This window comes from Eurosta solidaginis, chromosome 3 (assembly GCF_040869045.1).
Source record: "Eurosta solidaginis isolate ZX-2024a chromosome 3, ASM4086904v1, whole genome shotgun sequence".
Classification (NCBI taxonomy): Eukaryota; Metazoa; Arthropoda; class Insecta; order Diptera; family Tephritidae; genus Eurosta; species Eurosta solidaginis.
The window spans coordinates 96,145,484-96,171,078 of record NC_090321.1 but is presented as its reverse complement, the minus strand read 5'-3'; the positions used below and the strand labels follow the sequence as shown (position 1 = coordinate 96,171,078).

General features: G+C 38.3%; 1 protein-coding gene across 2 annotated transcripts in view; it reads left to right on the top strand.

Annotated features, from left to right (window-relative positions):
- The window catches only part of Mmp2 (Matrix metalloproteinase 2), a 199,448-nt gene that overhangs the window by 147,147 nt on the left and 26,706 nt on the right, over positions 1–25,595 (top strand). For both annotated transcript variants that reach the window (XM_067772834.1, XM_067772833.1), the window contains exon 3: positions 12,326–12,468. In XM_067772834.1, coding sequence (XP_067628935.1) covers positions 12,326–12,468 — 143 coding nt within the window. The remainder of the gene's footprint in view (positions 1–12,325; positions 12,469–25,595) is intronic.

Genomic DNA, 25,595 nt, shown 5'->3' with positions numbered 1-25,595 from the left:
TCTATTTTTTCTTCGTTAAACCGATATCTATAAACAGCGCCAAAACTTCTTCGGGAGTGTATTTCCTAGATAGCGCATTTGGTGGTGTCGGAATGCTGTTTTTGATCCTCATCAGTCGCACTGGACTTGCTACCGCAACTGCTTCTGTTTTATGAGACTTCACGTTTTCTTCGTCTTTTTTATATTTAATAGCCAGTGCTTCTGAAAGAGGAGTCGTGGCCATAGCTTTTGTGGTATCAGACAGCTTCCTTTTCTTTGTGTAGTTAGAACACTCTTCTATGGGTTTTATTGGTCTCCCTCTAGTTGGATTGGTTGACGTGCTAGGCGTTTCTTCGTCGGGAAAAGTTTTGTCAGCTAGCCACTTTTCATGCTTACTTAGAAAATTTGAATTGTTACGATAGACGTCCTTCCATTTTCTTTCTATCATAATGTATTGTAAACCAATTTTTTCTTGCGGGCCTTCCTTTTCTTTAGTGCTTGTTTTACTCGCTAATTCTCTCATAATAGCCTCAACGAAGTCCCGTCTTGACTTTGTAGATTTAAACACCGCAAATAGTTTCGAGATTTCTAGATACATATTAGAATTGGCTTCGAGTGTATCTGACTAAATATTAAACTGTGAACTATATTTAAAAATACTATTCACTTAATTTAAATAAACAGAATAGTTAGTTCCTTAATCTCCAAAAGACGAATGATAATGTGCATTGTATGATGGATAGCTTTATATACCTACTCAAATTATTGAAACGAATTTCAGGTATACAATTCGTAACTAAAAAAATGTATGTTGTTAACAAGTTCCAACAACAAAAACGACCTTACGGCCGTACTGAATTATATATACCTGCTCAGGGGCGTATTTATGCCCAAGGTTGTTCAACTTTATTTGATCTAAAAAGTGAAGTTGCAGCTGGACACAGGTAGACTTTATGAATTTAGATAACTGAATATTTCACAAATACCTACTGTTAAGTTAACGGAGCACATATTTTAACTTTTTTTTTCCATCAAAGTTTTAAAAACGGCCTAAAAATAGGCATTTCGAAAAACAGGTATATCCTCCAACTTTTAACAAAAAAAAACAGTTTTTTTTGTTTCAATCCTAAATTAAATTATCTTTAATTGCTATACAAGAAAACGACAACCGGCCGCCTTATTTACTCACAAAACCATTTTAAATACAACGAAAAAGAAGAAAATTTTCAAATTTTTCCCAATGTTGAAAATTCGTCAACTTTGAGCGGCTCTACCTGGTAAACTATAATTTTCTGTGAAATGAACATGTATTAGATTTAGCGAACGCTTTCATGATTTTTTTGATTTTTGCCATGCTTTAACGGCAGAGGTGCCACTGTGCGTCTGTAAATACATACTGTGACGAATATTAGCAACACTAAGGGATACTATCATTTAGCATTTATAGTAATGACACGCCTGATGGATGTTGAGAGGGAGCGCAGAGAAATGCGCATGCGAAGCAGTGGTGATTAAATGGACACTCAGAGCAAATAGCGGGAACCTGGACGCAGGGACAACAGTAGGCTCTTAAAAAATGAGAAATATGGAACGCCACCCTGAAGTAATGCGAAAGTGGTGCCGGGGTGGGCGACGGTTCCAGAACGGGGCTGTTTTTTAGTCTGTTTTTTAGTCTACGGACACACGGTTGCTGCGACGGCAGCAATTATGGTGCATTAGGCATTTTTCAGCCTCCCCGCAAAAAAAAAAAAAAAAAAAAAAAAAAAAAAAAAAAAAAAAAAAAAAAAGGGATACTATCATCTCTAAGCCGATGCTAAGCATTGAATTGTATGCACATCATTAAATCAATCATTATGTCTACCCATATGTCCATACGAGCAGCGGAGAAGAGGCGCACAAACACATGCATATATCTTATCTGAGACGCTCACAAAAGAAGGCAATAATTTGTGCAAGTATTACTCACGTATACACGCGCATATGAGAAGCTATAAGCGTAGGTATAGCTGGTAATTGTATAGCTGATAACTAACTAGTAAATTCTAGAATGGAAAAGCCTAGAAGTATGCAACGAGGAAACCAGACAGTATAAAAGGCAGCAACAGTAGATGTACGACAATCAGTTTGATTTAAGCAAGCTATTGGTTGTGAAGTATCAGTGTATTGTGAAGTACTTTAATAAAGGCCATTTTGCATTATTGAATATTAGAGTTATTTGTCCAACAGTTTAGCGATACGAACGTAAACAGAAGTTTGCAAATAAGAGGAATTGCAGTAAATTCGTTACAATACTATGTATATGTGTATGTGTATATGTTCAAATTACTTACTTACTTAATTGACGCTTAACCGTCTAAACGGTTATGGCCGTCCAACAAGGCGCGCCAGTCGCACCTTCGCTCCGCCAACCGGCGCCAGTTGGTCACACCAAGGGAGTTTAAATCGTTTTCCACCTGGTCCTTCCAACGGAGTCGGGGGCGCCCTCTACCTCTGCTTCCATAGGTGGGTTCCGATATAAACACTTTCTTGGCCGGATCATCATCTTTCATTCGCACAACATGGCCTATCCAGCGCAGCCGATGCGTTTTAATTCGCTGGACTATGTTGATGTCTGCGTATGGCTCGTACAGCTCATCACTAAATCTTCTTCGGTACTCGCCATCGCCAACGCGTAGAGGTCCATAAATCTTTCGAAGAACTTTTCTCTCGAACACTCCCAAAGCCGCTTCATCTGTTGTTGTCATGGTCCATGCTTCTGCCCCCTATAGCAGGACGGGTACGATAAGTGACTTGTAGAGTATGATTTTCGTTCGCCGAGAGAGGACTTTACTTTGCAATTGCCTACCTAGTCCAATGTAGCATTTATTGGCAAGATTGATTCTTCACTGGATTTCAGTGCTGATGTTGTTGCTAGTGTTGATGTTGGTTCCCAAAGAAACGAAGTCTTTTACTATTTCGAAATTATGGCTGCCAACAGTAGCATGGTTGCCAAGGCGCGTATGCGCTGACTCTTTGCTCGATGACAGCAGGTACTTCGTTTTGTCCTCATTCACCATCAAACCCATCTTTACCGCTTCTTTTTCCAGTTTGGAGTAAGCAGAACTAACAGCGCGGGTGTTTAGGCCGATGATATGCTTTTATAGCATATTGTTCCAGTGCGGTTAAGTTCTGCAGCTAGTATAATTTTCTCCAGCATCAAATTAAAGAAATCGCATGATAGGGGGTCACCCTGTCAACCCTCGTTTAGTTTCAAACGGCTCGGAGAGGTCCTTCCCAATTCTGACTGAGCTGGTGGTGTTGCTCAACGTCAATTTGCACAGCCGTATAAGTTTTGCTGGGAAACCAAATTCAGACATAGCGGCATATAGGCAGCTCCTTTTAGTGCTGTCGAAGGTGGCTTTAAAGTCGACGAAGAGGTGATGTGTGTCGATTCTCTTTTCATGGGTTCTTTCACGGTTTTCAAGATTTGGCGCATTGTGAAAATCTGGTCGATGGTAGATTTACCAGGTCTGAAGCCGCACTGATAAGGTCCAATCAGCCGGTTCACGGTGGGCTTCAATCTTTCGCATAATACACTTGAAAGGACCTTATATGCGATATTAAGAAGGCAGATTCCACGATAGTTGGTGCATTTTGCAGTATCCCCCTTCTTGTGGACTGAGCCCATATTTTGCTAAGAAGCTGCTGCATGCACCTTACCAACTCCTCGCCGCCGTACTTGAATAGCTCCGCAGGCAATCCATCAGCGCCCACGGCCTTGTTGTTTTTAAATCTGGTTATTGGTATTCTAACTTCGTCATAATCGGGTGGGGGGACATATATTCCATCATCATCGATTGTGAGATCGGGTTCTTCATCTCTGTGCGGTGAATTGCTGCCTCCATTTTTAAAGAGCAGAGAAGTATTCCTTCCATAATCTAAGCACTCTCTGGACATCAGTTACAAGGTCGCCGTTTTCGTTCCTACAGGAGTTTGCCCCGGTCTTAACACCTTCCGTCTGTCGCCGTATTTTTTGGTAAACTTTTCGGGCGTTATTCCTGGTGGGTAGCAGCTCAAGCTCCTCGCACTAACGCCTTTCTGCTTCTGCTTTTTTCTTCCTGTAAAGGCGTATCGCTTCCCTTTTCAACTCACGATAGCCTCCTCTTGTCGCGCTCGCTTTTAACGTAGCCCTGTAGGCAGCGTCTTTTCTTTTGGTTGCAACGCGGCATTCTTCATGATACCAGTTGTTTTTTCGTGGCCGCCGGTAACCAATTTTTTCCTCGGCGGCAGTACGAAGTGCCTTGGAGATATGCTCCCACTGCTCCTGTATTCCTTCGACGTCTAGCTTTCTTTGTGTTTTTTGTTCCTTGGTTTTAGCCGCGTTGAGGCGGGTGCGTATTTTGGCTGTAACGAGATAATGGTCCAAGTCGATGTTAGGTCCTCGGATCGTGCGCACATGTAAAACACTGGAGGCATGCCGCCCGTCTATCACAACGTGGTCGATCTGATTGCGAGTATTTCGACCAGGAGACAGCCATGTAGCTTGATGTATCTTTTTATGCATGAACTTCGTGCTGGATATGACCATGTTTCGAGCACCGACAAAGTCAATCAGCCTCAGTCCGTTAGGAGAAGTTTCATTGTGTAGGCTGAACTTTCCGACTGTAGGGCCAAAAACACCTTCTTTGCCCACTCTGGCGTTAAATTCGGCAAGCACGACTTTTATATCATGACGGGATCAGCGCTCGTATGTGCGTTATAATTGTTCATAAAAAGTGTCCTTCACCTCATCGTCTTTCTCCTCTGTCGGCGAATGGGCGCAGATGAATGATATATTAAAAAATTTTGGTTTTATTCGGATAGCGGCGAGACGCTCGCCCACAGACGTGAACGCCAGCACAAAGTCTCTCTCCCACCACGAATCCGACGCCGAAACTGCGCTTATTCGTATGGCCACTCCAATAGATGTCACAATTTTTGATCTTCTTTCTTCCTTGCTTCGTCCAACGCATTTCTTGGATGGCGGTGATGTCAAATTTTGCTTTGACGAGGACATCAACCAGCCGGGCATCTGCACCAATCCCATTCAGGGAGCGGACGTTCCAGGTGCATGCCCTCAATTCATTGTCCTTCAAACGTTTGCCATGGTCGTCATCAGTAGGGAGTGTATTTATCCGATGCTTGTTGTTATCTTTCATTGGAGTATGGTTTAACGTGGCGGGTCCCAAGCCCAGCGCACAACCCGCTCAGCGGGTTTATATAGCGAGCCTCTTGCTCCAAGAGAGACGCGCGCTTGCAGCCGCACCTACAGGTGTACAGACGCTGCCGATGAGATCTCCCCCGGCTAGCCCTTAAACCGATTATGTCAGGGTGGCCTAGCCAGGTTGTCGCCTTCTCACATTAGCTCACCGCTAAACGGATGTTTAGCCAGAGGAAACTTGGCCGCAAGCGACCGGCAGTAGTGAGCTGCTGGAACCGCATGCAAAAGAATCGCTCTGGCCATTCCCAGGTGAATGGCGGTCAGAAGCTTTCCCCACTTTCGTGGACTTCTACACACAAAGAAACGAAATAAATACCACTCATACGCCCTGTGGCCATTTCGGTTAAAAAATTAAAATGTTTGCTTGATTGACTTTTAATAATCACGACAGCTGCTAAAGACCTGTAATGGAATTAGCAAGAACTACAGCAGCTGTAAAAATAAGTTACCCAGATTTTTGAATAGGCCTTTATCGACAATATTATTTCATTTAAATACTTTTTGGTTTGACGATGTTACTACAATTTTGATTTATCGCTGTGATGATTCCAATAAACAAAACGAACGAAAAAAGTAGTCAGTAAATTTGTTTTAATCATACCTTTCATAAAAATTAAATGGTATGTACGTACATATATTTAATTTGTCACCGACAATCTCAAAATTGTAAGACTTTAAAGAAACAAGTAAGGAAGGTTAAGTTCGGGTGTAACCGAACATTACATACTCAGTTGAGAGCTATCGTGACAACATAAGGGAAAACTACCATGTAGGAAAATGAACCGAGGGAAACCCTGGAATGTGCATCAAATGAAAGGCGTCAAAGAGTTTTTATGAGGGAGTGGGCCTAAGTTCTATAGGTGGACGCCTTTTCGAGATATCGCCATGAAGGTGGACCAGGGGTGACCCTAGAATTTGTTTGTACAATATGGGCATCAAACGAATGGTGTTAATGAGTATTTTAAAAGGGAGTGGGCCTTAGTTCTATATGTGGATGCCGTTTCGAAATATCGCCATAAAGGTGGACCAGGGGTGACTCTAGAATGTGTTTGTACGATATGGGAATCAAATTAAAAGTATTAATGGGGGTTTTAAAAGGGAGTGGTGGTTGTTGTATAGGTGGTCGCCTTTTCGAGATATCGCCATAAAGGTGGACCAGGGGTGACCCTAGAATTTGTTTGTACAATATGGGCATCAAACGAATGGTGTTTATGAGTATTTTAAAAGGGAGTGGGCCTTAGTTCTATAGGTGGATGCCGTTTCGAAATATTGCCATAAAGCTGGACCAGGGGTGACTCTAGAATGTGTTTGTACGATATGGGTATCAAATTAAAAGTATTAATGGGGGTTTTAAAAGCAAGTGGTGGTTGTTGTATAGGTGGTCGCCTTTTCGAGATATCGCCATAAAGGTGGACCAGGGGTGACTCTAGAATGCGTTTGTACGATATGGGTATCAAATGAAAGGTTTTAATGAGTATTTTAAAAGCGAGTAATCCTTAGTTCCATAGGTGGACGCCGTTTCGAGATATCGCCATAAAGGTGGACCAGGGGTGACCCTAGAATATGTTTGTACAATATGGATATCAAAAGAAAGGTATTAATGAGTATTTTAGAAGGGAGTAATCCTTAGTTCCATAGGTGGACGCCGTTTCGAGATATCGCCATAAAGGTGGACCAGGGGTGACCCTAGAATTTGTTTGTACAATATGGGCATCAAACGAATGGTCTTAATGAGTATTTTAAAAGGGAGTGGGCCTTAGTTCTATAGGTGGACGGCGTTTCGAAAAATCGCCATAAAGGTGGACCAGGGGTGACCCTAGAATTTGTTTTTACAATATGGATATCAAAAGAAAGGTATTAATGAGTATTTTAAAAGGGAGTAGTCCTTAGTTCCATAGGTGGACGCCGTTTCGAGATATCGCCACAAAGGTGGACCAGGGGAGACCCTAGAATATGTTTGTACAATATGGGCATCAAACGAATGGTGTTAATGAGTATTTTAAAAGGGAGTGGGCCTTAGTTCTATAGGTGGATGCCGTTTCGAAATATCGCCATAAAGGTGGACCAGGGGTGACTCTAGAATGTGTTTGTACGATATGGGTATCAAATTAAAAGTATTAATGGGGGTTTTAAAAGGGAGTGGTGGTTGTTGTATAGGCGGTCGCCTTTTCGAGATATCGCCATAAAGGTGGACCAGGGGTGACTCTAGAATGCGTTTGTACGATATGGGTATCAAATGAAAGGTATTAATGAGTATTTTAAAAGGGAGTAGTCCTTAGTTCCATAGGTGGACGCCGTTTCGAGATATCGCCACAAAGGTGGACCAGGGGAGACCCTAGAATATGTTTGTACAATATGGGCATCAAACGAATGGTGTTAATGAGTATTTTAAAAGGGAGTGGGCCTTAGTTCTATAGGTGGATGCCGTTTCGAAATATCGCCATAAAGGTGGACCAGGGGTGACTCTAGAATGCGTTTGTACGATATGGGTATCAAATGAAAGGTTTTAATGAGTATTTTAAAAGGGAGTAATCCTTAGTTCCATAGGTGGACGCCGTTTCGAGATATCGCCATAAAGGTGGACCAGGGGTGACCCTAGAATTTGTTTGTACAATATGGATATCAAAAGAAAGGTATTAATGAGTATTTTAAAAGGGAGTAATCTTTAGTTCCATAGGTGGACGCCGTTTCGAGATATCGCCATAAAGGTGGACCAGGGGTAACCCTAGAATTTGTTTGTACAATATGGGCATCAAACGAAAGGTGTTAATGAATATTTTAAAAAGGAGTGGGCCTTAGTTCTATAGGTGGACGGCGTTTCGAAATATCGCCATAAAGGTGGACCAGGGGTGACTCTAGAATTTGTTTGTACGATATGGGTATCAAATTAAATGTTTTAGTGAGAGTTTTAAAAGGGAGTGGTTTTAGTTGTATATGTGAAGGCGTTTTCCAGATATCGACCAAAATGTGGACCAGGGTGACCCAGAACATCATCTGTTGGATACCGCTAATTTATTTATATATGTAATACCTGCCAAGATTTTAAGGGTTTTTTATTTCGCCCTGCAGAACTTTTTCATTTCCTTCTACTTTTCTAAAGTTATATTTCGCGTCAATAAAACAATCCAATTACCTTACCATGTTTCATCCCTTTTTTCGTATTTGGTATAAAATTATGGCATTTTTTTCATTTTTCGTAATTTTCGATATCGAAAAAGTGGGCGTGGTCATAGTCGGATTTCGTTCATTTTTCATACCAAGATAAAGTGAGTTCAAGTAAGCACGTGAACTAAGTTCATTAAAGACATGTCGATTTTTGCTTAAGTTATCGTGTTACCGGCCATGCGGAAGGGCAGACGGACGACTGTGTATAAAAAATGGGCGTGGCATCAACCGATTTCGCCCATTTGCACAGAAAACAGTTAACGCCATAAAATCTATGCCCCTGCCAAATTTCAAAAGGATTGGTTAATTTTTGTTCGACTTATGGCGTTAAAAGTATCCTAGACAAATTAAATGAAAAAGGGCGGAGCCACGCCTATTTTGAAATTTTCTTTTATTTTTGTATTTTGTTGCACCATATCATTACTGGAGTTGAATGTTGACATAATTTACTTATATACTGTAAAGATATTAAATTTTTTGTTAAAATTTTACTTTAAAAAAATTTTTTTTTAAGTGGGCGTGGTCCTTCTCCGATTTTGCTAGTTTTTATTAAGCGTACATATAGTAATAGGAGTAACGTTCCTGCCAAATTTCATCATGATATCTTCAACGACTGCCAAATTACAGTTTGCAAAAATTTTAAATTACCTTCTTTTAAAAGTGGGCGGTGCCACGCCCATTGTCCAAAATTTTACTAATTTTCTATTCTGCGTCACAAGTTCAACTCATCTACCAAGTTTCGTCGCTTTATCTGTCTTTTGTAATGAATTATCTCACTTTTTCGGTTTTTCGAAATTTTCGATATCGAAAAAGTGGGCGTGGTTATAGTCCGATATCGTTCATTTTAAATAGCGATCTGAGATGAGTGCTCAGGAACCCACGTACCAAATTTCATCAAGATATCTCAAAATTTACTCAAGTTATCGTGTTAACGGGCGGACGGACGGACATGGCTCAATCAAATTTTTTTTCGATCCTGATTATTTTGATATATGGAAGTCTATATCTATCTCGATTCCTTTATATATGTACAACCAACCGTTATCCAATCAAACTTAATATACTCTGTGAGCTCTGCTCAACTGAGTATAAACAAGTAAGGAAGGCTAAGTTCGGGTGTAACCGAACATTACATACTCAGTTGAGAGCTATGGAGACAAAATAAGGGAAAATCACCATGTAGGAAAATGAACCTAGGGTAACCCTGGAATGTGTTTGTATGACAAGCGTATCAAATGGCAGGTATTAAAGAGTATTTTAAGAGGGAAAGGGCCATAGTTCTATAGGTGGACGCCTTTTCGGGATATCGTTATAAAGGTGGACCAGGGGTGACTCTAGAATGCGTTTGTACAATAAGGGTATCAAACGAAAGGTGTTAATGAGTGTTTTAAAAGGGACTGAGCCTTAGTTCTATTGGTTGACGCCTTTTCGAGGTGTTGCCATAAAGGTAGACCCGGGGTGACTCTAGAATTTGTTTGTACGATATGGGTATCAAACGAAAGGTGATAATGAGTATTTTCAAATGGAGTGGGCCTTAGTTCTATAGGTGGACGCCTTTTCGAAATATCGCCATAAAGGTGGACCAGGGGTGACTTTAGAATTTTTTTACGATATGGGTATCAAATGAAAGGTGTTAACGAGTATTTTAAAAGGGAGTGGGCCTTAATTCTATAGGTGGACGCCTTTTCGGGATATCGTTATAAAGGTGGACCAGGGTTGACTCTAGAATGCGTTTGTACATTATGGGTATCAAACGAAAGGTGATAATGAGTATTTTAAAAGGGAGTGGGCCTTAGTTCTATAGGTGGAAGCCTTTTCGATATATCGCCATAAAGGTGGACCAGGGGTGACTCTATAATGTGTTTGTACAATATGGGTGTCAAATTAAATGTATTAATAAGAATTTTAAAAGGGAGTGGTGGTAGTTGTATATGTGAAGGCGGTTTCGAGATATCGACCAAAATGTGGACTAGGGTGACCCAGAACATCATCTGTCGGGTACCGCTAATTTATTTATATATGTAATACCAGGAACAGTAATCCGGACATGATTCCAAGGGCTTTTGATTTCGTCCTGTAGAACTTTTTCATTTTCTTCTACTTAATATGGTAGGTGTCACACCTATTTTACAAAGTTTTTTTCTAAAGTTATATTTTGCGTCAATAAACCAATCCAATTACCATGTTTCAACCCTTTTTTCGTATTTGGTATAGAATTATGGCACTTTTTTCATTTATCGTTCGATATCGAAAAAGTGGGCGTGGTCATAGTCAGATTTCGGTCATTTTTTATACCATTTTGAAATTTTCTTTTATTTTTGTATTTTGTTGCACCATAGCATTACTGGAGTTGAACGTTGCCATAATTTACTTATATACTGTAAAGATATTAACTTTTCTTTTAAAATTTGAGTTAAAAAAAAAACAATTTTTTAAATTGGGCGTGGTCCTTCTCCGATTTTGCTAGTTTTTATTAAGCGTACATATAGTAAAACGTTCCTGCCAAATTTCATTACGATATCTTCAACGACTGCCAAATTACAGCTTGCAAAACTTCTAAATTACCTTCTTTTAAAAGTGGCCGGTTCCATGCCCATTGTCCAAAATTTTAGTTATTTTCTATTCCGCGTCATAAGCTGGACCCACCTACCAAGTTTCATCGCTTTATCCCTCTTTGGTAATGAATTATCGCAATTTTTCGATTTTTCGAAATTTTCGATATCGAAAAAGTGGGCGTGATTATAGTCCGATATCGTTCATTTTAAATAGCGATCTGAGATGAGCGCTCAGGAACCTACATACCAAATTTCGTCAAGATATCTCAAAATTTACTCAAGTTATCGTGTTAACGGACAGACGGACGGACGGACATGGCTTAATCAAATTTTTTTTCGATACTGATGATTTTGATATATGGAAGTCTATATCTATCTCGATTCCTTTATACCTGTACAACCAACCGTTATCCAATCAAAGTTAATATACTCTGTGAGCTCTGCTCAACTGGGTATAAAAAGATAAACCCACCAATAAGTATACCGAATTGACCAGAATAACGATATGAGTTGATTTAACTATGTCCGTCTGTCTGTTTGAACGCAAATTAGCCCCTTTTTTTTTGAAATATCTTGATGAAATTTGGAGAGAGGGTATATTTTAATGTCCGATTGGACATTTGTCGGAACCGGCCGGATCGGACCATCAAAGCATACATATATCAAAAAGAGTTTTTTTTCTTTGTTATATCTTACTCAATTTATCAGATTTTTCACTATATTGTTGTCTGAAAAAATCGCAGAGATCTGTTGAATATATAGTATATATTCCATACAACCGATTGTACAGAAAATAAGCTTTTAATCTCTGACCCAATTAACTAGCTATACGCTTCACCAAATGTTTACGTAAATGGTTATATAGGTGTATGAAAGAATCGTATAGGTCGGCCGAATATCCCATGCAACCTATTGTTCACATAAGAGATTCATGGTTTTAGGTATCTCATACAGAGATCAAGAAACGTCATACTTAGTTTGAGGAATACCGATCTGGTTTTTATTTGATATATGTATGTTCGCTTTGGTACATCTGTTCTCTACATTATACTCATCTAATACAGCCGATTACTTGGAAATTACGAATGCGAAAGATTATTGTTCAGCCCCATTCATGAAAGGTATGAAGCCTTCGGCATAGCAGATGGCAGTCCTCTCCTTACTTCTTTTTTTATGTACATGTATATTTGACATGTCTGTCAAGCATGCGAATCTCAATAAGGGCCTAATATGTATGTATTTCATCAATTGTTATCTAAATAGGATTATTTTGATTCAGTAAGCAAATATATAATAAGCTAATATAGCTTTTTAATTTTACGTACATATATATTTACTCTTACATAATTAATACTTACTATAGACTTTTTTAAATAATTTTTTATAGGGGAGATCATGGTGATGGCTATAAGTTCGATGGACCTGGTATGGTTCTTGCCCATGGTTTTTACCCGGGTGAGGGGCGCGGCGGTGATGCGCATTTTGATGCAGATGAAAAGTGGCAGTTCAATAGCGGGGAACGAGGAGACAGTAAGTATTTATATATGTGTTTGGAGGGAGTTATAACATAGAGAATATTTTACAAAATATAACTAGGCAAGTTCATAAGAGCATGGCATTGGTCATGAAGTCCTCAGTAGTTTATTTAAAAAAAATATGGTTATTAATTAAAAGTTTTTTTTTTATCTACAGGCTATATATGTATGTAAGTCTACAATTATATTTAAAGATACACATTATGTTATATTCATGAACGTTTATTAAACATGCATACTCTTTAGTTGCATTCAAATTAATGTTGTTAGAAAGGACGGATTCCTAGCACCATAGCGTAGGTTAGTTATTGAAGCGCAATGTGTTAGGTCTTGAGAGTTGTTGTCGGGACAGGCGTGATTCCGAGTAATACTCGATCGTACTTTAGTGATGAATTGGCATCAGAAGCGAGGATTGGTGGACCCGTATTTCATTCTCCTCCTCTTTGTATGTTTTTACCAAATTTTCTTTATATGCTATCACGATTAGCTTATGATTTTTGCTGCTATTTTTCCCTCATTTGCATGGATAAATATCCAATATAGCAAAAGGCAAGTTTTCATACTAGCCACAGTTCATACTGGTGAGAAAATGCGTTTTATTTGGATCACTAGATGACCACTTGAATACCTCGCGCTCTTTTTATAAATAGTAAAGTGGTTTACCCCATATATACATATATAAATGAATTACTGTGTGTTAGTCTGGTTAAAACTCAAAGACGGTTTTACCGATTGTGATATTTTAAAAATTAGTAGTTTTGAGTACAAGCCGCCACTGTCCCCGCTTGGCGTACTGGGTACGTGTGTACGTCACTGAGTTCCTAGACGACTGGACCGATTTTGATGAAATTGTTTATGTATATTCATGGGGATTTGAGTTTTGGTTCACGCTCTCAGACAATATAAATTTAATCTTGTCAGAAATCTAAGTCTGTTTGGCTCAAACTTTTCACATTTTAGTATGTGTACTTCATATATTGATTTGCGTCAACTTTCGTATTTTGTATATTGATTCCATATATGTATAAGAAAGTTGAAGTGGGAGAAGTAGAGGAGTGGAAGTAGGGCGGGACTGGAAGTGTGAGTGAGAATGGGAATGGGAGTAAGAGTGAGAGTGATTGTGGGAGTTGGATTTGGAGTGGGAGTGTAATTGGGAGTGGAAGTTAGAACGAAATAAATGGAATAAGCGTTTGACAAGAATAAGGAAGAAAAATGGAAGATAAAGTAGAAGAGAGTTGAACCCAGGACCTTCGGTGTGATAGGCTAGCGCGCTGCCACCACCATACCCCAGGACCCATAAGAAGTTAACTACTCCAATATTGTTACCGTTGAATACCCCACATATTTATTTGTATGCCGAAAAGTTGTCGAAAAGTTCTCTCAAAAGCCAGTGTCGAGCTGTAGATTCGACTTTTATGAGCTCATCTGAGGCCAGGCGTCCTTTACCCCTAAATAAACGAAATCTGAATATATATTGAAAATTTTGGCTACCAATTATTTTTTTGCAACACTAAAATTTACATATGTACATACGTTACTACAAGTATGTATAGAGAGTTACTATGTATGTATATACTTGAATCACTATCTGAAAATCATACCTATTACATAGACTCGCATTATTTATGTACATTGGAGGATCCACGGGAAAGTGGGGAGGGCACACACCTTAACGTTCCAAAAAAGAATTTAAAATTTAGTATAATCTTGGGAAAAAAATTGGTATGGGGTTGAAATTTTTTGAAGTGTATCAAATTTTTCGAAATTCGATTTTTTTTTTCGATGTTATAGCACTTTTGCTTTTGTTGAGCGAGTTTAACTTTTCTTTGTAACTCGTGATGGCGTCGGCAGTTAAAAAAATATTTTTTCTACCAAAGTTATGGGGGAAAATAATTATATTTATGTACGTTTTAATGTTTTTCTAATTCCTTTCGTAATCAGCTGCTGTGAAAATGAAAACATGAAATGTTTTACTTGATAATTTGGGAAAAATTTAAACAACGTGACATCAGGAAGGACAAGTCGACAGCTGTTTCGAGTATACCTTGTGTCACAACACTAGCTGTTTGGTATTTCAATTATTACTTTAATAATTCATTTTGTCAGGATTTACAAAGTTTAATATATATATTTGATTAATTTCAATTATTTAAAAAGGATACGAGACGCACACGCGTCGAGCGCTCACGAGTAACTTCAACTAACTAACTTCTTTTCTCTCGTCTTTATTCGGTCAGTGATGGTTCAAATGTTCAGGGTTACCAGATTGGTTGACAGCCCGGCCCTTTCTGATAATGACATCGCCCCCGATGTCTGTAGATTGATCATGTTCGTTATCATATAAATTCTCGTCGCTATCAGATAAATTATCATCGCTGAAGCCATCGAGTTCAGGTGGCATTGAACACCAAGGCTTAATTTTGTCGGCGATATAGACTGATGTAAACTTCTTTTGGCTTTGTTGGATACCATCGATGTCGGTAAGAAGGTATCGATCCTTCCCAAGAACTTTCGCTGTTACATAGGGACCACGGAATTTGGGTTCGAGTTTACGTGACTCCCCTGTAGCAGATGGTTCGTTGTGTATCACCACCATCTCGTTAACGTTGTAGATGGAGGGCGTTTTGTGCTTATTATCGAAGCGCTCCTTCCATTTTTGTCGCTGAGTATTGATTGAGGACATAGCATTGTCCCGTTTTTCTAATGCCGTTTCTTTATTATCATCGTCGATTACTGCAGCCAAGAGTTTATTATGAATTATGTCGTTTAGTTTGAAATCGAATATTAGTTCGTGGGGAGAATACCCAGTTGTCGAATTTTGTTGCGAGTTGATTGACCATTGTAGATTGCGCAATTGGTCGTCCCATTCTTTCGGATTCGAAGACGTTGAACGAAGGTAATTTAATATAACCTGATTTGCACGCTCCACTTGACCGTTAGCGCGTGGAGTTCGTACTGCAGTTTTTATGTGTATTACGTTGTTTTCGTTGCAATATTTTACAAACTGTTTGGATGTGAACGCAGTACCACGATCCGTTACTATTCGAGCAGGGAGACCAAAATAACTCGAAATCTCATTTAAGGCTTGAATGACCGGTAACGTTTTTGTACTACGGACCGGTTTGACGACGATATATTTGGTAAATGCATCACTTATTGCAAGGACGTACATATTTCCGCGCTTACTCCTAACAAACGGCACCAAGTGGTCGATATGTAAGAGTCTAAATGGTATAGGTTCGGTTGGTTCGGAGTATAACACATCTTCGGGTTTTCCTCCTTTCGTTTTGTTATAACAGCATTCTGTACACGATGCTACATAATCTTTGACGTATTTTCGCATTTTGGGAAACCAGAAATGTTTGAGAATGCGTTGAATCGTTTTATCAACACCAAAGTGTCCAAAGTCATCATGGCAGTATCGAGATATACGCCAACGTACAGCTTTTGGTACCACATAAAGTAGCTTGTTATCTACTCGTCGATATAATCTGTTTCGTTCAAAAGAGTATTCTTTTCGGAATTGTTTCGCTTGGGTGGACACAGTTTCGTCCCTTAGAACTGAAATTATTTCTCGTATGTATGGATCTATTAGTTGCATTGTCAACAACCAATCGTCGTCAACTACGTCAACCCGTTGTATTTTGTCAGCCGGGATAGGAGCACGGCTCATTGCGTCGACGTGAGTCATTCGACTACCTGGTCGACGTATGATCTCGTAGTCATACTCCATCAAACGGACTAACCATCTTGAAATACGTGGTATTGGTGGCGTTTTAGCTTTCAGGCTCGAAATAGCAGAACAGTCAGTAAATATTTTAAATGACTTACCCAGTAGATAAATGCGAAAGCGTTGCAATGCTTCTACAACAGCCAATACCTCAAGCTCGTAACTATGATAGGTCGATTCAGCCGGTGTGCAGTGGCGGCTAAAATACATTACAGCTTACCAACCGTCGTGATCGCGTTTCGATTGCAATAGTACTGCTGCGATTCCTATACTGCTTGCGTCGGTATGCACCTGATCTTGCTCATTGAAATCGTATAGAGCTAACAATGGTGTACTACATAATTTATTAATTAACGTGGAGAACGCGTTTTGTTGAGCTTCGCCCCATTCAAATTTTTCAGCACATGCTTTCGTTATTAGTCTTGTTAACGGGCGCGAGATTAATGAATAATTTTCGACGAATTTTCTAAAAAATCCGGTTAACCCGAGGAAGCGGCGAACTTCCGTTTGCGTATTAGGTATTTTAAAGTTCTTTATTGCTTGTATTTTCCGATCACCTGGTTGCGTGAATTTTTATGTCCGAGAAACTCGATCTCGTCTTTTAAAAAACCACATTTGCCCAAATAAGCAATTATATTTTTCGATTTACACTGTTCGATTAATTTATTCATAGCTTCTTGAAAAACTGCCGGAGCATTAACGAGACCAAATGGCATCCGGTTATATTCGTAATGACCTTCCGTCGTCACAATCGCGGTTAGCTTTTTCGAATTTTCATTCACCTCGATTTGGTGATAACCCATTTTAAAGTCTAATGTCGTGAAAAACTGATTCCCAGATAACATCGCGAAAAGTTCATCAATTATTGGCATTGGATATGGTTGTTTTTCGGTAATTTTATTTAGTTGTCGGTAGTCCACGCACATTCGGAACTCTTTGTTTTTCTTTTCCACGAGCACAATAGGCGATGCGTACGGAGAATTTGATGGTCGGATTATTTCACTTTTCAACAGGTTTTCGATAATCTCTTTTACGATAGGGCGATGCGCGAATGGCAGTCCATATGGTTTCATATTAATTGGCGTATCAGACAACAATGAAATATTCATTTTAACTATACTCGTTTTACCCACTGAACTCGATTCAGCAGAGAAACATCGATCATGTTTTCGTAACATCTCATTTAATTCACCGAATTCACCATCTGTCATGCTTAGAATTTTGTTATTTGGTTTTTCGACTACCCACATTTCTTTTCCTTTGAATACGAATTGTTTGTTAGCGTCATATATTACGTTAATACCGATTAGCACTGGATAATCAATAATTTCATCATCTACGATTAGCATTTCCGTCTCGGACGCGTTTCCGTCTATATTAAGCATTACATTCAGTTTGGACGTACATTTATATGATGCTCCACCGAAACCTTTTAATGTAACACAACATTCACCGATTTTTACGATTTTATGCGCGAGTGATTTTCTTGTTAACGTCCTACTGCTACCCGTATCTATAAAAGCATTTGTCTTTACACCGTTTATTTCAATATTTTTAATTATAAAATCACTTTTGATTTCATTCACGGTGTTACAATTATCTTTCGGCGTTTTTACTTTGCAATTGTTTGTGGAGTGCCCCACTTTCGAACACTTTGAACATCGTTCGCGTTTTTGTGGCTCAGGACAGTTTCGCGACAAATTTCCAGCCTTATTACATTATAGCATATCGTTGTTTTTCTCTGATTCTCTATTTTCGTATTTGCATTTGTCGGCTCTTCGTTTTGTTTTGCATTTGCAAAATTCGTGCTTTTCAAATTATTGTGCTTACAATAATTCACAATCGGTCGTAGCAATTCACTACATGTTTGATAATTATGCACAGATACACACTGCTTTAAACCGTTTTCGTTTATACCATTAATTATGTATTTTATTATTGACGCATCGTCAACTTTACCTCGGCGACCAGTCGCCAATACACGATAGTAAAATGCTTCTACACTTTCACTATTATTTCTTTTCATGCTCATAAGTTCCATATGAATGTCCGCAGCATTCAAAGAACATGAAAATTCGTTTAGAAATTCGTACACAAAATGTTGCCAATCTGTAAAGATTTCCGCACTGGCATCTATCCACATTTTTGCAACACCTTCTAGTTTCGTTTGTATTGCATACAATAGAATTTTATCTTCCCAACAATAAACACTACGCAGTTGGTTAACACGATTTATAAATTGTTCTGAATTTATTATCTTTTTACACGGATCGTACGACGGTAGAATTGCAATTATATCACGAACGTCACCAAAAACTCAAATTATCTTTCTATTATATTCTTTGTTTACATTTGCAAATTCTTGCGACGTTATTTGTTCTTGTCTCGTTGGCATTGCACTTATTCTTATTTCGTTACTGTTCACACTCGTTTGCTGTATTGGATATGAATTTGTCGCTTCATTTCTACAACAAAAATTTTGTCCGTTACCGATTGAAATTTCGTTTGACCATCTCGTTGGTATTTCAACATGTTGTTGCGCGTTCATGTTGGTTAGCATTGTATCACTGCGCGGTAGGTTAGCGTTGACTGCGTTTGCGGCAGAGAATATTGGCTGCGGCGTTATCGTTTGCGCACCCCAATGAACGTGTCTGCTGCCACTTGCGCTAGCCGTTGAATCATGAATTTTCTGCTGCTCTTGAACGTTTGGCAGAGAAAATGTGTTGTATGGAGTTGTATATGTATGAACTCCGTATGACGTTGTTGGTACAATATATGCATTCGAATTTCCATATAAACGTTGACCATATACGTCGGTCGATGGAATTAGCATATTCGATTGCCCTTGTACGTTGGGCAGAAAAGACGAGGAGTACATAGGCGTGCTACCATAAAACGTCGGTAGAAAAACGTTTTCTTCTGTACTTCTACACGCAAATCGTGTTTCGTTTTGCAACGGTGCCATTATCGCTGCACTATTTGGCGTAGTTTCGACGCATGAATATTAAGATGCAGGCACCGTCATTGTAACTGGCGATGAGCTACTCAGTGGCCTGTCTTCATGCTATGTATGTACGAAGGAAGATTCGACTTCCTGACTATTTTTGCTTACGTTTGCACTATCATTTAAAGCACTTGTGAAACGTTCCTCACTGAAATGTTCGCATAGTCTTTCCACGAGTTGCGATTTATTACCAGTGGTGAATAAACCGATGTCTCGCAATTTTCGACGTAATTGCTCAACTTTTAAATCACTGAATTTCGGCATCATGATTTATTTTATCAACCCTACCGATCGACACAACGCATGAAAAATCACGTTCGTATGCATGTTTAAGAATTTCACAATTTCTCCTGGCTTTTTAACGAAGCGCGCAAGCACGAACGAATGGTGCTTAATTTTATATTACATTCGAGCGTGTATTTAACTTTTGTAGTGCGCGAATTCAGCTCACTTCTGAAAATTGTCACAACACTAGTTGTTTGGTATTTCAATTATTACTTTAGTAATTCATTTTGTCAGGATTTACAGAGTTTAATATATATATTTGATTAATTTCAATTATTTAAAAAGGATACGAGACGCACACGCGTCGAGCGTTCACGAGTAACTTCAACTAACTAACTTCTTCTTCTCTCGTCTTTGTTCGGTCAGTGATGGTTCAAATGTTCAGGGATACCAGATTGGTTGACACTTGTAAATCTCTTTAAAGCCTTTTCTGCCGGGAGTGGAATTTAAACCCGCCCTCCTACGATGGGTAATGGGTGCTACAAACAAAAGATCCCACATGTTTTTCTGAATTTCTTCATCAACTAGCTTCACGGGAGCTGTGTCTTGAACACGAAATCTCCAACATTCATACTTCATACTAGTGTTAAGGCAGATGCCTTTATCCACTCAGCCAAATGAATGCTGCTGGTCGTTTTGCAATTGGTCTCTAAGTATTGCCCCTTTGTTGCTATTCCTTTATACACCATTTACCTAATTCTATGTTTTTAATCCTAATTGTGTGGACTACTTATAGGCGCCGCACCCCCTCCCAAATGTCTCTCTGTATCCGCTCATGTTTATGTGCATATATCGCCACGTAGTGAAGATCCATTCGACCAGACACAAAAATACTAAACTAAAAAAATTTGTTGGTTTTGTTCCTGTCCTGATACACCATCGATTTTGTGTCTGTGATTTTTTTTTTTTTCATTTCAGCTTTCATATTTCTGAGTCATTCAATCATTCATTCATTATTCGACTCGCTCACTCCCAATCCCACATATGTATGTACGTACGTATTTGAAAAGTTTGAAAATGATTTATTACAAATCTGGTACAATACATTATACTTAAAATCAATACAAATGATACAAGTTAAGCCGGAGTCATTGGTGCCGTATGTCGTATCGCTGTATCCGTATCCCTAACGTAATCAGCTGTTTATCGTTACGACGGTAAACCAAAACCCAATTGGTTGGCTACGATACGGTTACGACCTTAGCGGTACCAATAATCGATTGCATTGATTCTCATAAGATTGGTCGAATCAGCTGTTATAAGGTTACCGATAAAGCACCAATGTCTCCAGCTTTACTCTGCCGTTGTGGTAGGTGACAATCGGTTTGCTGTGTGAACGAAATCAACTTGTGTGCATACATATGTATGAGTTGAATCAATGTAAAATAGACCGAGTCTATCGACGTCAACACTGATTTGTTAAATACATATGTAAACCCCCTTTTTAAACAAAGTAGAAATTGTTGCTAAGTTAACGAAAATGAGTAATGACTGCTTATCCAAACACGTGCATTCACTTAAGTGTAAATACATACATTCTTAGGTATGTACGTATTAGAATTGCCAAATTTTCTGACCTTTTTCGATCCCAGACTTTTCGAGTTCTAGTATGGCAAACCCGGGATTAGTCAAATTTTTATTGAGGATGCACTTTAATAAATCATAATGAAAACTGTAAAAAACTTATTAGGCCCTTTTTGAATTAAGCTAACGATATATGTATTTGTGGGCGTTGTATAACTTAGAATCATAATTATGCATTATTTCGAAAATCTTAGTACATCATCAACAAAGCTATCATCTGTATCAAACATCAAAAGTGAAATGCTGCCGGCATTGCAAAAGCAGTTGTTGTGTTGTTGTATTAACGACATAGACACTTCCCGAAGGTTTTGGGGAATGTTATCGATGTTGATGGTCCTTTGCCGGATATAGATCCTGTACGTTCCGGTAACAAAGCACCATTAAGGTACTACCTAGTTCCATGAGGAACTTGGGGTTGCCAGAGCCTCGCCTGCTAAATATCTGCATGATGCATTATATTTGTAACATGATTCCCCTCGCGTAGGTGAGGTTGATAATTGGGTTGCGGAAGCTTTGTATTGCGCTTGTCAACCCCATGAATTCCAGTATTTGCCCATTCCGAAAAAAATCCTCATTTATATTGAGTTAAATCATGTTTCGGCAAACAATATTAACCAGTCTTGCTGCGTATGGAGTTTTAAAGTAAACAGTTAAGCAAAGTTATTGCGAAGTTAAGAGACCATTCTCTCTGCTGGAACCAACCAAATTCTGGTTAGGTGTCAATTAAGAAAAATTGGCAGCCGTTTGCCAATTTGAATTCGTGATGTATGTATACAAAGTACATATTAAATTCTTCGCCATTTTCAGTAGTGCGTCCTATTTTGGAATCAATCGTGGAGATACCTTAGCATAGCAATTTTAAGACTTCAATGGCTTCTCCCCTTTTTTACTTAAGTCCGCATCGGTTTCGGCTAACGAAATATCATATATCACTCGCACCCTGAATGACTCATAGTAATCAGTTCTCTTGGCTTAGTCCATATCATGAGTGTTCTGCTTATCCAGTTGCTATCAAGTTTAGTTTTATTTTTTACTTTGGCTTCAATTGACTTCTATTTTTACATGTTATATTTACTCACACCGTTATTGTTGTTGCTTCTTAAATGTACTGCTATGGTTTCTTTTGTTTTATTTGGTACGAAGTGGTGTTGTTGTTTAAATACCAACTAATGAGAAACGCCATTACGGGTTTATTTTCCTTAATCTTCTTAGCCTCAGCGCTTGGTATAATTTTTAATGAATTCGAATTTAGTGGAAAATTGTTGGAGAAGTGTGTAAAGCAAAGTTGATTTAAGTGTACACGTATGCCTATCTGCACATTTTTATATTGCATTACCTATTAGGGGCGTCGTATGGGGCCCAAGTTCAGATTACCGCATGAAAACTTAATATAGTAAAATCTAAACTTTAACCGCCATGCGCCAACCCTTAACCATATCCCAGTGTTCGATACGGTGAGACTGGAAACAGTCATTTACTTGATTGATAATGACCATCCTAATGTACATACATATAAGATAATAGCGTCGGCACCGCGAAAAACTCAATTGAACTAAAACATCATTCAATTCTTGCGCCGAGCGCTACTCACAAAAAGGCGACATATAGTCAGCAAAACAAAAAAACCTAAAAGCTGAAAATTTTAAATTTGTATAGTAATTTAGAACGAGTTTAATGTCATACATGCATAAAATATCACCGTATTTCAGCTGCCAGTCCAAAAACGACCTATCCCACGTCAAAATATATAGAATTTATGCTCCGATCGGGCGTTTTTATCCCCGTTTTTAAGTTTTAGTCTTTTAGCTTCTGTAAACGTCATAACACAAATTTACTGCATATTTGAATGTGATAGTGAATCTTCAAAATTTAGAGAAGAGTTTGTATAATAATAAAAATAATATTTTATCGCTGTATACCTCCGAGGAGATAAAGGCCGATGTTCTCCTTCAATTTTTGGTAAGCTGCTTTTTTATTTCATTTACAATGCTATAAAATTGATATTACACAGAATTTATGTTTAAAGCAGTTTTTAAAATTGTCTCCAGAAACGGCGAAATAAATTTTGGATAGATTTTACCTGTTTGCATATAACATAGAAGCAACAGTCTTATGTCAATGAAATTTTGTGCGTCCCACTTCCTATGTAAAAAAAAGGTAAATAAAAAATTTCAATGAAATCGGCCAACGTTTACATAGCTTTTAAGGAAATACACACTGCATGGGAATATGAGTAACTTAAATTTTTTTTGCCCACGTTTAAATCACGGTGCACCACCAAATTTTTATCAAAAATTATGAAAGGGGGTATTAAAAGACGCATTTTGACCTCCGTTTCTATAATCCGAAAGCGGAAATTAAAAATTGTATTTACGTCCAAAGATATTTACAAAAACCCGAAAATGATCCCAAGAGTGTCCAAAAACGAAGGTCCGATCTATAGTTCGGCCACCAATTATAAAAATAACCCTGGGTGGGTCCTTTCTGCATTACGATTAGTTGCCTATATCTTTTGACAGAAATAACATCTTAAATTTTCTCTTTCGGATTTTAAAAATGGAGGTCAAAACGCGTCTTTTGGTAAAAGTTAGGAATTTTTCGATGCCATGATGTCGGTTTCAGAGATGTATGAACAAATATTTAGTGTGGGTATAAAACTGGCCCTATTATTCCTATTGAGATGATTTACGCGAAAAGGGAACATCGACCCTTGACCCCTTCTTCTACTAAAAGCCCCGTCACATAAGCGGTTTTTGATATAAATGCGTTTAGCGCAATCGCATGTATTGTGAGTAGATTTCATGTATTTTTATAGAGAAAAAGTAGCCAACTTTCATCTTTTGCTGCAGCAAAGCATAAGGAGAAGAATTCAAAATTTGCTTTGGCTAAGAGTGCTTTCACATTTTGCAAGTGAAATTATTTGTTCAACTCGTTGGTACTTTTCTAACATTTTTCACAGTTAAAAACTGCAATTTAACAAATGAATCGATACAAAATATGTAAGTTTTTTTCCAGTTTATAACAGTTTGTGAAATTTTGTATGTGAATGGGTAAGGCGAAATAAACTTTAATTGCCAAGTCTGAAGTTCCTTTATATTTACAAACGCAACGTAATACGTCATTGTGGAACTTTTTCTGGTGTGCATAAGATTGCGTCGAACGTATCTATATGAAAAAGTTGATTGTGGCTCGACCTTAAAGGCTCCATTACTGATACTTAGCATAGACTTGACTTGGCTTGCGAACTGTCACTTACAGTTCTGTTAAATTAACATTGCATGTTACTGATTACTCAAAACTTAACTTGACTTAGAAGTCTGTTGAATTTTGATTTTCTATGTAAGTTCTAAGTGACGTTTACATTTTGAGATGCCATTTGTTTGTTTCCATTTCATTTTGACATTTGGTCATACAAATTGACATTTATTTAAAAATAAATTTCAACGCTGATTATGATGCCAGGTTGTATGCGCCAAGTGGAGTATAATCGTGGCTAAGTTGCCAAGTTTACGCCAAGTCAAGTCAAGTCTATGCTGAGTATCAGTAATGGGAGCTTAAGGGTGTGTGTTTGCCATGCTAAGTTTCAAAATGCAATTTTTTACGTCAGCGATCATGAGTTTTTATACATTTAACACCACCGCTATCTAAATGTAATCGTGTTTGGCATAATAATGCTTATTTCCTCTTGATATATCAACCAAATAGAATTTCTTGTAAAAATTCTTGAATTGGCTCTTTAAGTCACACAATTACCCGCACAATGGAAATAAAAGTGCCGCTGGATAAATGATCTTTTATTAAGTACTGATACTCTCACAATCTAGCATCCATTTTATCACTACTTATTTTGCTCACAGCTTAACAGAAGTTAATATTTTATTCTGACCGAAGTCACCTACGCTGGCTCAAAGTTAACGATATTTAACATGGCGTCATCGGAGTCTATTGTCGTGCTTTTTTTTTGCCATTTGTTTGCTTTCTTTTTATTTGTTTTCCTTTTTCGGTCATAAAGTACTTATGAGCTGAATACAATGTCATCGTGAGTTGTAATGAAACCAACCGCCATTTCCGTTGAAAACATGCACCGCCTTAAATGCGCAATGTCATCAAGAATGCTAGCTTTGCAACTCACAGTGCTTCAGAAGCGGAGAAATTATAGATAACCATATTTTTATCAAGGTTTTGATGAAATTCGTCGGATTTCTTTGTTCGAGTTCGGAGTAAGTAATTTCTATTAAATAGAGAATATAATTAACAAGTGAGGAAGTTTAGGTTCGGTTGAAACCGAACACTATTACACTCTCTTATATATACCAAGCGTGTGTTCTTATATATATATATATATTAAGAATATATTTAAAGAGAATGTCGCGAAAAGCAGTAACTGTCCAGTAGACAATGTTCCTTACAAATCTCGTCGAATTTAGGCGCTCTTCGTTTGACTTGGATATTAGAAGTTTTGTGAAAAGCCTAATTAAAAGGAGCCGAGCAAGATCATTTTCAATTCTTATGGCTTTTA